General features: G+C 38.1%; 1 protein-coding gene across 9 annotated transcripts in view; it reads right to left on the bottom strand.

Moving 5' to 3' along the window:
• The window catches only part of LOC123566477 (uncharacterized), a 93,161-nt gene that overhangs the window by 49,433 nt on the left and 28,021 nt on the right, over positions 1 to 15,707 (bottom strand). For 8 of the 9 annotated variants that reach the window (XM_053549799.1, XM_053549800.1, XM_053549801.1 and 5 more), the window contains 11 exons: positions 15,005 to 15,106; positions 12,465 to 12,576; positions 12,008 to 12,132; positions 11,100 to 11,189; positions 9,072 to 9,218; positions 8,288 to 8,466; positions 7,596 to 7,649; positions 6,605 to 6,750; positions 4,566 to 4,687; positions 3,607 to 3,687; positions 2,938 to 3,162 (listed from right to left, as the gene is read on the bottom strand). In XM_053549799.1, the coding sequence (XP_053405774.1) occupies positions 2,938 to 3,162; positions 3,607 to 3,687; positions 4,566 to 4,687; positions 6,605 to 6,750; positions 7,596 to 7,649; positions 8,288 to 8,466; positions 9,072 to 9,218; positions 11,100 to 11,189; positions 12,008 to 12,132; positions 12,465 to 12,576; positions 15,005 to 15,106 (1,383 nt within the window). The remainder of the gene's footprint in view (positions 1 to 2,937; positions 3,163 to 3,606; positions 3,688 to 4,565; positions 4,688 to 6,604; positions 6,751 to 7,595; positions 7,650 to 8,287; positions 8,467 to 9,071; positions 9,219 to 11,099; positions 11,190 to 12,007; positions 12,133 to 12,464; positions 12,577 to 15,004; positions 15,107 to 15,707) is intronic. The other variant, XM_053549802.1, reaches the window with a different exon arrangement.

Below are 15,707 nucleotides of genomic sequence, written 5' to 3'. Positions count from 1 at the left end.
ACATGACTTGTGTGTAAAGTAAACTGTGTAAGACAAAGAGTTCAAAGAGGATTGTGCATGACTAGACATCAAAGTGAACTGTACATGATTGGAGTTCAAATTACATGACTAGAGTTCAGAGTGAACAGAACATGACTAGAGTTCAAGGTGAACTGTACATGACCAGAATTCAAGTTAACTGTTAAAATTCATAATGAACTGTAAAATGGTTTGAATTCAACAAGAGCTGTCTCCATAGGATGACACATGCCCCCGATGGCACTTTGAATGAATAGTTATGGCCAATGTTAGAGTTTAGGACCTTTGACCTATGGAGCTGGGTCTTGCGTGCGACACGTCGTCTTACTGTGCCACACATTCACCAGTAGTTATTTTAAAATCCATGCATGAATGACAAAGATATGGACCGGACACGCCCATCAATGCACTATCATGAAAAATGACCTTAAACGTCTAAGTGTGACCTTGACCTTTGAGCTACGGACCTGGGCCTTGCATGCTACACATTGTCTTACTGTGGTACACAATCATGCCAAGTTATTTGAAAATCCATCCATGTATGACAAAGATATGGACCGGACTCGCCCATCAATGCACTATCCTTTAACGTCTAAGTGTGACCTTGACCTTTGAGCTACGAACCTGGGTCTTGCGCGCGACACGTCGTCTTACTGTCGTACACATTCATGCCAAGTGATTTGAAAATATCCCTTACAGAAGCAAGCCTCTGTGGCGTACATGCTGCGTATTTGTTGTGTATATGCCTCGAACACAGTAGTACGCCAGAGGAGTACATTTTACATACACCGCATGCTGCGTACATGCCGCATACTATTTCGACGAGTACACAGCATGTACGCAGGAGGTCACTAGTACACTTCAAGTACGCAGCACAGACTCTGAAAATTTAAGGAGTACACTGCATGTACGCAGGAGGGACTTGTACAAGAAAACAGTACACTGCATGTACACCGCAGATACTTTAAAATTTGTGCAGTACACTTCATATACACGGGAAAGACTTGTACAATTTCTTTTGGCATTTATACTTAGTTTTTCTTTTATAAGTTAAAGTCTGAAGTAAACTTCATATACGCGGGAGGGACTTGTTCATTTTCTTTTGGTGTTTATACTTTGAATTTTTTTAGGTAAAAGTCTGAAGTACACTTCATGCAGGAAGGATTTGTACATTTTTTTTTTTTTTGGAAGCAAGAACTTGATTTCCGAGTAACTTATCTTAATAGCATAGAATAGTTCAGATTTCCGGTATTCTGAACAATGAAAATTTGCCAAACTATTTGCAATGTTCATTTGTGAAGCTTACATCTTAGTTATTTCTGAGCTGCAACTTGGATAATTGAAAAGCCTTATTTGAACTTCGTTGCATTACATTTTGTAATACATGAAATAATTACCAAGATAATGCCTCAACAGCGCCCGAATGAGAAGAATTAAAAGCTCTCACTGTTATTTGAATACTCTAAAGCAAAACACCATTCTATCATGTTTTATAAAGGCTTTAATGCTCATTATGTTAACTCATTAAGGCCTCACCAAATTAAAAAGTTGTTCATCGGATTTGCCGCTCGTATATTTTCAAAACGTTTTTTGCTAATTGCGCTCGCCCCATTGGAAAAAATCAATCCAAAATTTTTTGGTGCGCTACTTTTTACGGACGTAAAAGTGTATAAATGCTTATATAATTCCAGTCCTAGATTGTTCTCAGATGGATTTTAATCAAAATAAATACATACTATGCACACATCGTCTATAATAAATCATAACACTTATATTTAGTTGCATTAAAGTTGTTTCCCCTTGATGCAGTTACGCCATTTTCTTCAAATGTTTACCAAATTACATGCTACAAAAATTGATTTATTTCATTGAAAAGTGGATGAAGAAAAGCATACTAATTTATTTGATAACATCAATCTACATTATTTTGGTAAGGGTAAATACTTATTGATGCATGTCACTTATCTTTTTTCTGTTTTTTTTCTGTCCAAATGATCAGCATTTGCATATGAAAGTTGGTGGGGTAAGGAATTTACATTATCACAGCAGTTTCGCCACAAGAGTACACAGCATGTATACAGCAGGAGTACACAGCATGTACGCCGCAGGACTCGGGGCCAGGAGTACACAGCATGTACGCCGCAGGAGTACACAGCACGTACGCAGCAGGAGTACACAGTATGTACGCCGCAGGGGTAGTACACCGCAGGCTCATTTGTATGTGAAAAGTGTATGTGCCGCGTACATGCTGCGTACTATTTCCCGCATACTAAATTTCTCCAGCGTACATCCTGTGTACTATGTAGTTCACAGCATGTACGCAGCAAGTAGTACGCGGCAGAGCTCATTTGCATGTCAAAAGTGTACTACAAACGTACTATCGGTGTATGTGCCGTGTATATCCTGCGTACTATTTGAAGCCCTTTATTTCAGTACACATCATGTACGCATCATATACGCTGTATGTACACAGCAAGAGTACGCAGCAGGCCTTTTTCTTCTGTAAGGGTATATCTATCGATGACAAAGATATGGACCGGACACGCCCATCAATGCACTATCCTTTAACGTCTAAGTGTGACCTTGACTTTTGAGCTACGGACCTGGGTCTTGCGCACGACACATCGTCTTACTGTGGTACACATTCATGCCAAGTTATTTGAAAATCAATCCATCGATGACAAAGATATGGACCGGACACGAAAATTGCGGACAGACAGACTGACAGACCGACAGATGGTTCAAAAACTATATGCCTCCCTTCGGGGGCATAAAAAGAGCTGCCAGAATACATGATGAACTGTACATCAATAGTGTTCATGATGAGCTACAAATCACGGCAGTTCAAGAAAAGGAGTACAACAGAGCAGGTAGAAATCAAGTATATAACAATTTTGTTCATGTGAACCCTATCTTTACCTCATTTTTCACATCGAGCTGTGCCTCAAGACCAGCCTTGGAACCATTTAGTCTTGCTTCCATTCCTTGTTTCTCATTTTCCATCTCTTCCTTGAGGACGTCCATCTGTTTATGCAATGTCTCCAGCTCATCCCTAGTGTTAACATGAGACATACGCTCTTGCATGAGTTCTGCCTCAAAACTATCAGCTTTCTTTTGCAACTCACTCATTTGTTCAGTCAATTCCTAGTTACAAAAAGTAGTATGTAAAAAAAATCTCCAAAAAATTCATACTGACTTCCTAACATTTTCTTTGCAAATGGTGTCAAAAAATTATTTCCACAACAAGCTAAAGTCAGCATTAAATCATAAATATTATTGTGAAGCAAACCATGTCTTAAAGAGTTTCTGTTCTCAACCAAAAGCATGATTTAGTAAGAACTCATCTACAAGTCAGAAATCTAGACATTGACCTTATAACAACCTTTTTTTTTAAATTTCCTTTTTTGATTCCTCGCCAAATGCTTTCTTGAAATATTAAGAGACATAAAAATGTATTATTCCTATCATATTTTGTTTGTTTTTTGTCAAAAATAACGCTTTACAAAAGTATTTATACTGACTGAAAAGTTGCTGTTTTGAGTTCAAGTGAATATACCAGGATGTCAATGAATTCACAGGAAAACTTACAGCATTACTTTGAGAATCTGCCATTAATGTGGCATTCAATTCTGCTTGTTTATGCAAGTCCAGCAACATCTTCTCCAGGTCCTGTAATTATATACAGTTTTATACTTAGTATATTAAATATCTTAAGACATTTCAATGCTAGCCTTTAGCATGCTGGATATGGTTGAGTCTGTCTTTGCAACCAGTGTAGATCACGATCAGCCTGCACATCCATGCAGTCTCATCATGATCTGCACTGTTCCCCATTCAATCAATATCTTTTTGTAAGTACCCCTTTTAACAGTTAATGGTACTGTCCAAATTGAAAGAAGGACAAGTTCATTATAGAAATTTAGCAGGGTAAGGGCTAGAGTTATCACTGAAATGACTGATATACCGAGACAATACATACAAGGTAGGTTAGCACCTTGTTTTGATGAGGTAAACAACTGATGCAAGTTTTATGAAAATCCTTCAAGACGTTTGGAAGATTGGAGATAGCACTAAAGTTACATGACCTTTGACCTCAAATTGTGGCAGTTTTGGAAAAAATCCCCTGGAAATGAAAGACAAACCATCCGAGAGAGGGCCAACCAATTGATAGACTGACTTCTGACAGACAGACCAACCAATGGATGCACTTGATTCTAATATAGTCATCAATGGCTTAGTATCTGGGTGTATAACCAAAAAATGACTACAGATATGCCATGGAATTCAGTTTTTAGATTATGATGAAACAACAGTGATAATTAAGTTCAAACACTTGTCCTCAGTTTAAGCTCTCTTGTTCACTTTGTTACATATTAGTCATAAGTTTTCAGAACCCTATCTCCTACATAAGTTAATATTTTTATGGTAGTCAGTATTTTTGAATATGGACTTTCCCCTTAACACATGATAAAGAATTACCATCTACATGACAGAAGTAAGGACGGTTTACATGAGATACCTTGAGGTATGTAAGTACCAATACCTACCTCAACCTTCTCTTTGTATCTGTTCTTTTCATCAGTGAGGTTTTGTGCCTGGGCCTCAAGGTCAATAATCTGATTATCTGCCAATGACAGGGCCTTCTCCATATTGGCAAGATCTACATCAACTGTAGTACACATGTACAAGCAAATTATATTACATACAAATGTTACTTGTCTACTTACATCATTTCAATCAGCATTAAACTTTGACTTATATAAATAAAAAATCTAGCTAGAAATTGTTTTTGTAAAAAAGCATATGTCTCCCCCATTGCAAAGTGCTATAGGCAAGAAGTCAATAGGGGTCAGGAACGAAAGTCAAAGAGACACTGATTGTTGGCTGCAACTAGGCTTGGTACTGATCACTCCTGTGAGGTTTCGTCGAACTACTCTGCATGTCCAATCATCCTATTAAGTTTCAACATTCTAGGTCAAATGGTTCTCAAGTTATTTTCCGGAAATGATTTTATATGACCAGACCCCTGTGACCTTGACCTTTAACAGGCTGACCCAAAAATCAATAGGGGTCATCTACTCTGCATGTTCAATTATCCTATGAAGTTTCAACATTCTGGGTCAAGTGGTTCTCAAGTTATTGATCGGAAATTGTTTTCCATGTTCAGGCTCCTGTGACCTTGACCTTTAACTGAGTGACCCCAAAATCGATAGGGGTCATCTACTCTGCATGTTCAATCATCCTCTGAAGTTTCAACATTCTGGGTCAAGAGGTTCACAAGTTATTGATCGGAAATGGTTATCAATGTTCAGGCCCCTGTGACCTTGACCTTAAATGGAGTGACCCCAAAAACAAATAGGGGTCATTTACTCTGCAGGAACAATCATCCTATGAAGTTTCAACATTCTGGGTCGAGAGGTTCTCAAGTTATTGATCGGAAACGGTTTTCGATGTTCAGGCCCCTGTGACCTTGACCTTTAACAGAGTGATCCCAAAATCACTAGGGGTCATCTACTCTGCATGACCTATTATCCTATGAAGTTTCAACATTCTGGGTCAAGTAGTTCTCAAGTTATTGAGTGGAAATGGTTTGCGATGTTCAGGCCCCTGTGACCTTGACCTTCAATGGAGTGACCCCAAAATCAATAGGGGTCATCTACTCTGCATGACCAATCATCCTGAAATGAAGTTTCAACATTCTGGGTTAAGTCGTTCTCGAGTTATTGATCGGAAATGGTTTTCCATGTTCAGGCCCCTGTGACCTTGCCCTTTGACGGAGTGACCCCAAAAACAATAGGGGTCGTCTCCTCCATAAGCCCTACCAACCTATGAATGGTTCAAATGGTTCTCAAGTTATTGCTCGGAAATGAAGTGTGACGTACGTACGTATATATGGACGGACGGACGTTCTAACGAAACGGTATTTATGTGATACCCCCATTGTTCTCTCTCTTGTTCTAACAGTCACATAAAAAGAAAAAGGTCACATAAACAGAACGGAATGAATGACATCAAAGAGAAGGTACTGTTATGCAGTCACTTAACCATCATTTCGCTGGCACGAACGGACAGACAGAGTAAAAACAATATGTCTCCCCCAGAGGGGGGAGACATAATTACCTGTAGGTTATGAGGTTGCTTTCAAGTAAATTTTGCATTTAAAGGCAGGAATCATTCAAGATATGAATTTAAGGCACATCAGATTTATATCATAAAAAGTCAGATGAAATGCTGGTGATAATTATTGTCTTGTCCCAGAAAACTTTCTTTCATGAATTTTTCCCAAATCCATTTTAAGAACTTTTCAAACAAGCAATGACTTTTAACCAATATGGAAAAAAAAATATCAAATTAATTCACAGCTGCATTAAGTTAAACATACAGTTGAATACTCCCGAAGAATGTCATTTTAGATTCTGAATAAATTCATGAAGCTTCCTCTAGTTTTTTGTTTTTTTGGCATGCCAGGTGCTCTTATCTCACAGACTGATAGTAACTTTAGTAGAGCAACGTATAAAACATTTCAGCTAGACCAAGTAGAACTCATCAATGCATTTTATCAAAATATTTAGAATTAGTGTCTCACATTTCTCTGCAGTTCCATCAGCTCCCACAGCTTCATTAACATCTCCCGTCTTCATCAGCAGGAGCGCAGACATAAATAGATGTTTCTCCTTGAAATCATGTTTCGCCATGTCCCACTCTCCATGGTATTTCTCACCATTCTTATCCCTGAAAATCATCAATTTGTTTGTGTTATGTTGTAATGTATATTTCAATTTTATCATGACTTTTCCTAAAGACACAAACATATTTCTGAAACAGTGAAACAAAAGGGAAATAAAACAATAGCACTGTTAACTTTACAGCTAACATATAAAATATAATCACATTACCATTATATTTCATAAAGGAATGCACAATACCACATCAATATTGACTTGTTCTCCACAAGTAGCTATCAACTTCTCCACATAAATCAGAGAAAAGCAACTGTCTCATGATAAATAATGAACTAGACTAAAAATTTCATGTAATCATAAAATGCATGATCTTAACAACTTCAAAACATTAGAAATGTTAAGCAATCCAGTTGTTCCAAATGTATCAAAATCAATCTACCAGTTGTCCCGTGTTACAATCTATATCAGGTTATATTAGAACACTATCAAAGAAATCTGCATCAGTTCAATCAGCCATTAAGTTGTCATTAGTATGTTCAAACTGACATAAAACTGAAAATTATTGAGCCCATCTAGCTTTGTCAAGCAGCACTGCTGGAGACGTCAACCTGGCTGAATCACACTTATCAGTAAGCTTTCAAATTATAAGCAATACACCACTGTGAAATCATTAAATTTTGTTGACACTGAATTTCCTGGCTGAAGCCAAAATGTATATTTCAAAGTTAACGGACAGAATAAATAGGAATTTTATTTTTCTTTTGAGATACAATTTCATGGATCGACAAAACCATGAAACTTGGACCCACAAAAACGTTAATGATTTCACAGTACAGTCATGTTATCACTCAAATTCCACGTCTACAATATCACCATTATTTTTTGTATATATACCCTCTGAATATGCGAAATGTTACACTTTCTTCCAAAGTCAGTTTTTTCCATCTTCTATTTAAAATATAAAGTATATTGATTGAAATCAATATATGGATAAACATACATAAATGAAGTAAGTCATAACTTTGTGAATTCAACTAAATATCAATTTTTTTAGCTACATTTTGATATTGTGTGTCAGTAAAGAAGCAAGATAATTTCATCAAATCCTGGAAGAGTTATGGAACCTATGCTATTCTCTTGAAACTATGGTCGGGAAAACAAGAGTTAAGTTTCACCGAGTGATGCACAGTTAAGGAGGAAGTAAGCTACTATATTTTTTGAAAGTCTTAATTACAAACAGAAAAACAATTAAGAAATCATCATAATTAGATCTCTAAATAGGTGACTGGAATATCTAAATCAGTCAAACTTGTAAATGTAACTGACATAAAAAACGGTTCAGTAGAGACTTTCAGAAATTTAATATGCAAAGTTTTGTGTGACAATGGGATGATGATAGCCCCATATCCACGAATTTGAGTGTCTGGTAGGATATATGACCGACAAATTGTTCTCGTGAGGAAATGTAATAGCCATAAAAAATAGGAAAAAGTAACTCCGCAACATGACAGTCATAATATTTCATTTTAGTGGAGGAACACCCAGTAAGCATTTCTGACTATTACTGTATGGACAAACAATCTTACCTATCTTCTTTTCCTGGTAATTTATTGTGTTCTTTCTGGTAATTGTCAACCCAAGCTTGATAGGCTGCTTGTTTATTATCTAACATCTGTTTTGATTGGTTGACAGAATCCTGAGCTTCAACCAATCGGTTGTTGACTTTTCCTGCAGCTTCTGGGACATCACCATGAATCTCATGTATCTTGTAAGGGAGATAATTAAAGTTTTAGTCTGGCCAAGTGTACTTTAGTTCACAGCAATGCAATTTTAGTATTCAAAGTTGAAATGACCTTATTGCTTTTGAAAACACAGAGATCATCTGTTTAACTGCATTTAGTTTTAAAGAAACAAAGAAGTATCTATGATTTAAATAAAATTGTTAACTTGAATTTAACATTTCTTTTACCATCAAGATTCTTCATAATTGCCAAATATGAATTTCTGTTTGCTAGGTCAGTCTTTAACATTTACGAAACAATCAACTCTTCAAGTTACTATAATAATTTATAACAATAAATTCCTAGCAAGTGAGGAAGTTAAATATACATAATTTTCAAGTGTAAAACTGTGCATTTAGCATGCAGTAAAACAATGTGCAAAATGCTCGAAATATCTGGTGTTATGAGTGAAATAAAAAAACAAGAAAATGACTTTGGATGACAAAAATTGCTTGAGTGTGTCTAGGGGTACTTGAGCAACTGATGCTCAAGGAAGTAGCAGCAGTGCACAATAGCTATTGGTATATACAGCAAAAAAAAACCTCTTTACTAAGTTCAATGAATATTTGTACAGACAAGTAACACCTACCAGCATTGCAACTATCTCCAACAATTTAACAGCTTTCTCAGCAGACAAAAGGTCATCCAGTTTTCCCTTGGTCTTTGCATGTGCCTTCACCATTTTCTTCATATCCTTGGTCATAGCAACATTCTCCTCACGCAGTTTTGTGATTTCCTAAAACAAAATTGTACAACATTTATTTTGACAAACAGCTGGGATGGTTAAATCTAGAGAACCAGCCTTCACAGTTAAAAAGATGTAGACTTATTTGTTTAAGTAATGACGTCTATATTTAACATTCCACTGCCAGCTAAGATTTAATCATTTTCAAACTTAAGGCAGACTCTTGTAACCATATATCCATTTTTAAAGGGAAAGACAACATTAATGTTATTTCTGTCTGATAGATCTTCTGATTTTATTTTTAAAAGGAAGTGAAAGATATGAACATTTCCATATTTGATAAAAAATGCAGACATTTTGTTTCCATGGCAACATAAAACAACAAGAGCTATCAGAGGACAGCAAGGCTCGACTATTCAACATCCTTGTCGAATGAATGAATAAGGAAGTCGAAAAAGGGGCATAATTTAGTAAAAAAAAGCAAAATAGGGTTATGGAACCTGCATAGTGCTTATCAGCTCATGACAGTGGACATGTGTGTGAAGTTTCAATCCATTCCCATAAGTGGGTACTGAGATACCAGCTTACATATAAGAATTTAACCAAAAACTCCTAAGTTTAAAAAGGGACATAATTTTGTAAAGTGCGAAGTTGAGTTATTGACCCTTTGCACTGCATGTCATATCATGACAGTGAACAAGTGTGTGAAGTTTCAATCCTTTCCCATTAGTGGATACTGAGATACCAGCTTACATACAAAAACTTTACCAAAAATTTCTATGTTGAAAAAGGGGCATAATTTTGTAAAAAAGCAAAATAGAGTTATGGGACCTATTTTGTGCATGTCAGATCATGACAGTGAACAAGTGTGTGAAGTTTCAATCCATTCCCATTAGTGAGTACTGAGATACCAGCTAACATACAAAACCTTAACCAAAAATTTCTAAGTCGAAAAAGGGGCATAATTTTGTAAAAAAGCAAAACAGAGTTATGGAACCTGTGCAATGTAAGTCAGTTTATCACAGTTAATAAGTGTGTGAAGTTTCAATCCATTCCCATTAGTGGTTACTGAGATACCAGCTTACATACAAAACCTTAACCAAAAATTTCTAAGTCAAAAAAGGGGCATAATTTTGTAAAAAAGCAAAATAGAGTTATGGAACTTGTGCAATGTAAGTCAGTTTATCACAGTTAATAAGTGTGTGAAGTTTCAATCCATTCCCATTTGTGGTTACTGAGATACCAGCTTACATACAAAACCTTAACCAAAAATTTCTAAGTCAAAAAAGGGGCATAATTTTGTAAAAAAGCAAAATAGAGTTATGGAACCTGTGCAATGTAAGTCAGTTTATCACAGTGAGTAAGTGTGTGAAGTTTCAATCCATTCCCACAAGTGGTTGCTGAGATACCAGCTTACATACAAAAACTTAACCAAATCGGGACGCGGGCGCCGACACACGGGCGAGTCCAATAGCTCTACTATTCTATGAATAGTCGAGCTAAAAAGGTGAATTTATTTTCAAACATTTATTGTTTAATTTTGTAATATAAATTTTTTGCTTTACCCGGATAGAACAAAAGAAACTAGCATGTTATCCATCTTGCAGTGAGTTAAGGATGTCATAAACCCACTACGATGGCCAATTTCTTAAATTTCAAACTACCATTTCTTTTTCAATTGTGGTCAGATTAAGATAAATCTTCTAGCCCTGTGAAAGGTTTGATGATGACTTTCATATAAAATCATCTTAATATTAAGCATTCCTTCCCCCTTTAAAGAGGCTTTGATAATAAACTATGATAAGAAGTCTTTCCTTCAGACGGTAACACAGGGAAAAATACAACAAAAAATCTTTATGTTTACTTGTCTCTTAATCTTAAACTCACTTTTGTGTTTCATAAATAAAGTTATTTTAAAGGGAGATAACTCACAGCAATCAATTCCTCAATCTTTTTGTCTTTTTCCTCCAGATTCTTCTTGTTCTCCTCAAAGTGAGTCACAGTGATTGTCTCTGTAATTGTCTGAAATTTTTAAAATTCATTAAATTTTGCCTAGTTTGTGTTTTATCATTCAATATTCCAGATATGTAATGGCAATCAGCAGAAATTTCCTGTGTTCTTGGATTTCACACTAGTATAGAGTGCAAATAACTGTACTCTGATATTCTAAGTTCAGTATAAAACAAAACAGTTTCCAGTTACTGTGACCCTGACCTTTGACCTTTTGACCCCCAAAACAATAAAGATCCTACTAAAGCAGTGCTTAGTTATACTTTAAAGTTTGAAAGCTGTAGCTATTATAGTTAAGTGTCCAGAAATGGAAAATACTGATGGACTGACAAACAGATGGACAGACATCACCATTCCATAATACCACCCATTTTTTCAACATTGGCATATAAAACAAGAGCACCACAATCCGGAGCTATATATGCCCAAAGGTATAACCTTTGACCCCTAAATCTGACCTTGACCTTGAAGCGAGCCATCGAAACATGCACTCTGCACGTCATTTCGATGTGGTAAACATTTATGCAAAGTTTCTTTAAAATCCTTCTAGCAGTTCAAGAGTTACAGAATGGACATGAAACAGTCATATGACCTTTGACCCCTAAGTGTGACCTTGACATTGAAGCAAGTCATCCAAAAAATGCACTCTGCACGTCGTCTCAATGTAGTGAACATTTGTGTCAAGTCCTTCGGGCGTATAAAAAGCTACCATTAACAACCATGCAAAAAATAATTATTCCCAGTTTTTCAGCACAGACAATCATGCTGCAATGTTTTCTTGTGGTGAATTTTATTTATTAGTAATATATTTTTTACTGGCAAACACCAACCCTGACTTTCTCCCTGAGAACCAGTCTTTCCTCCTTAAGAGCTTCATTCTCAGACTCAAGGTCGGCAATCTTGTTGTCAAGGTGACTCATGGTTTCTGCCATCTCCTTCATTTCTGCATTACCATCTGTAACAAAACACTAATTATTAACAAAAATATAACTATGGTATATATGGGCAGATTTGATATTTCATATAATTTTAAGACAAACTTTGTTGGTTGATTAGTTTCAAAGAATATAACCATGACCGTACATGAGCATATAGAGCCGTAAGCTGTTCTCTGCATATTGTCTTAATATGAAAAATAATGGGCCACATTTTCAAAAAATCTTTTCAGATATTCAAAAAGTATAGATCAATGTAATGGAGAGATAGTTCAACACTGATGATATATATGTGATATGTCTTAATGCTATTTGGGGTTACAAATACTGAACATGTGTAAAGAAGTACTACCTCCCCCAGCTCCAGCTGCCTGTTGTCTCTCAGCAAGACGTTCATACTGTTTGATCATCTTCTTCATGTCTCGACGTAATGCACGATTTTCCTGCTTTAATGCCTCTAGTTCCTGCAGACAATTAAACATACCTCAGTGAAATCAAGTCTAACCATGACAGACAAAGTTTGAAAAAAATATCAAAGGTATCCTCATTGTCTTTAACTTCAAAATGGTTGAAATACACAAAAGAAAATACCATACAGAAATTGTTCTTTGATGATAAGTTCAAAACTAATCAAGATATTTTAAAAGTTCATATTACCATCCTTAAAGCTACAACAACTTCTGCCTTACCTCTTCCAAGATAACAGCACTTCCATCTACTGCCACCCAGGACTCCTGCTGTCTTATCTTTTCAACAGATAACAGCAGCCCCAGAGACCCTTGCCCAAGTTAAAGCACCCTCTGTCTTACCTCTTTCAAGTACCAGCAGTTCCAATCACTGCCATCTAGGAAGCAACATCAACTGCCTTACCTGTTCCGAGATGCCAGCAGTTCAAGTTATCCTTACCCAAGCTACAACATCCTCTACCTTACATCAAGCTGTCAGCATTTCTAACTACCACTGCCAAAGACACCCTCTGCCTTACCTCTTTAGAAAAGCCAGCAGTTCCAGATACTCCTGTCCTGCCCCAGCTACAATACCCTTTGCCTTACCTCTTCCAAGTCAGCTGTGTAAGCCACCCCTATCCTTCCCCATCTACATCACTCTCTGCCATTCCTCTTCTAAGATAACAGCATTTCCAACTACAACTGCTAAAGATACCCTCTGGGAAGCCAGCAGTTCTAGTTATCCCTGTCCTGCCCCAGTTACAACACCCTCTGCCTTACCTCTACCGAGATGCCAGCAATTCCGGACCAGCTACCTGCCCAAGCTACAACACCCTCTGCCTTTCCTCTTGCGAGATGCCAGAAGTTCCAGCAACCCCTGCTCCAACTACAATACCCTCTGTCTTACCTCTTCTGAGATGCCAACAGTTCCAACTACTCCCAGCCCAGCTACAATACCCTCTGCCTTCTGAGATGCCAACAGTTCCAGCTACCCCTGCCCCAGCTACAACACCCTCTGCCTTACCTCTTCCAAGATGCCAACAGTTCCAGCTACCCCTACCCCAGCTACAACACCCTCTGCCTTACCTCTTCTGAGATGCCAGCAGTTTCAACTACTCCTGCCAAAGCTACAACACAATCTGCCTTACCTCTTCTGAAATGTCAGCAGTTCCAGCTACCACTTCCCATGACACACTCGGCCTTACTACTTTCAAGATACCAGCAGTTCCAACTACCCTCATCCCAGCTACAACACCTTCTGTCTTACCTCTTTTGAGATGCTAGCAGTTCCAGCTACCCCTGCCCAAGCTACAACACACTCTGCCTTACCTCTTTTGAGATGCTAGCAGTTCCAGCTACCCTTGTCCCAGCTACAACACCGTCTGCCTTACCTCTTCCAAGATGCCAGCAGTTCCAGCTACCCCTGCCCCAGCTACAACACCCTCTGCCTTACCTCTTCCTAGATGCCAGCAGTTCCAGCTATCCCTGCCCTAGCTACAACACCTTCTGCCTTACCTCTTCTGAGATGCCAGCAGTTCCAGCTATCCATGCCCTAGCTACAACACCCTCTGCCTTACCTCTTCTGAGATGCCAGCAGTTCCAGCTACCCCTGCCCCAGCTACAATACCCTCTGTCTTACCTCTTCTGAGATGCCAGCAGTTCCAGCTACCCATGCCCTAGCTACAACACCCTCTGCCTTACATCTTCTGAGATGCCAGCAGTTCCAGCTACCCTTGCCCCAGCTACAACATCCTCTGCCTTACCTCTTCCAAGATGCCAGCAGTTCCAGCTACCCCTGCTCCAGCTACAACACTCTCGGTCTTACCTCTTCCTAGATGCCAGCAGTTCCAGCTATCCATGCCCTAGCTACAACACCCTCTGCCTTACCTCTTCTGAGATGCCAGCAGTTCCAGCTACCCCAGCCCCAGCTACCACACCCTCTGCCTTACCTCTTCTGAGATGCCAGCAGTTTCAACTACTCCTGCCCCAGCTACAAGACAATCTGCCTTACCTCTTCTGAGATGTCAGCAGTTCCAGCTACCCCTGCCCCAGCTACAATACCCTCTGTCTGACCTCTTCTGAGATGCCAGCAGTTCCAGCTACCCCTGCCCCAGCTACAACACCCTCTGCCTTACCTCTTCTGAGATGCCAGCAGTTACAGCTACCCCTGCCCCAGCTACAACACCCTCTGCCTTACCTCTTCTGAGATGCCAGCAGTTTCAACTACTCCTGCCCAAGCTACAACACCCTCTGCCTTACCTCTTCCGAAATGTCAGCAGTTCCAGCTACCACTTCCCATGACACACTCTGCCTTACTATTTTCAAGATACCAGCAGTTCCAACTACCCTCACCCCAGCTACAACACCCTCTGTCTCTGCTTTACCTCTTCCGAGACTCCAGCAGTTCCAGCTACCCCAGATTTAGCTACAACACCCTCTGTCTTACCTCTTCAGAGATGCCTGCAGTTCCAGCTACCCCTGCCCCAGCTACAACACCCTCTGCCTTCATGGCAGCTATCTGATGTTCTAACTCAGCAATTGTCTCTCTCTGAAATACATAAATCATTAAGCTTTCAGAATGATCTTACCTTTTATCACTTATATTTAAAAGGAAAGGCAATGTTTTAAAGAAGTAAGCTAGGTCTTCTGAATTATTTAAAAGGAGAAAAAGGGTTTTGAAAATCTGATTAAAAATGAGAAAGTTATGGACATTTCATTATTAGATCAAAATGGCAGCCATTTTGTTTCTATGGCAACACAAAAAGAAAATGGTTGGTTTAATTTATTTTTAGATATTTGTTTGATCAGTATTTCCTTCATTTTGTAAACTAGTTTCTCTACTTTTTCAGCTAAAACAAAAGAAAATATCATGCTTTACATTTTAAACTATGAAACTATAGAAATTAATCTATTCTAGAAGGTATTTGCTAAATAAATAATCAGTCAGTTTGTAAATGATTACAATCTCACTAAAATGGCTGCCTTTATGGCTAGCCCCTTTCTTAAATTTCAAAACACCTTGTTCAACAGTGGTTCAGTTTTAAATATTCTTTGTGTTTTGAATGGTTGGTTAAGAGCTTTCAAATATAATCAACTTGTTGCTAATCATTCCTTTCCTTTTAATTAACTTTCAATTTCATTCTGCAGAA

This window comes from Mercenaria mercenaria, chromosome 8 (assembly GCF_021730395.1).
Source record: "Mercenaria mercenaria strain notata chromosome 8, MADL_Memer_1, whole genome shotgun sequence".
NCBI lineage: Eukaryota > Metazoa > Mollusca > Bivalvia > Venerida > Veneridae > Mercenaria > Mercenaria mercenaria.
Note: the sequence above shows the minus strand (reverse complement) of the source record. Positions and strands in the feature narration are given on the sequence as shown.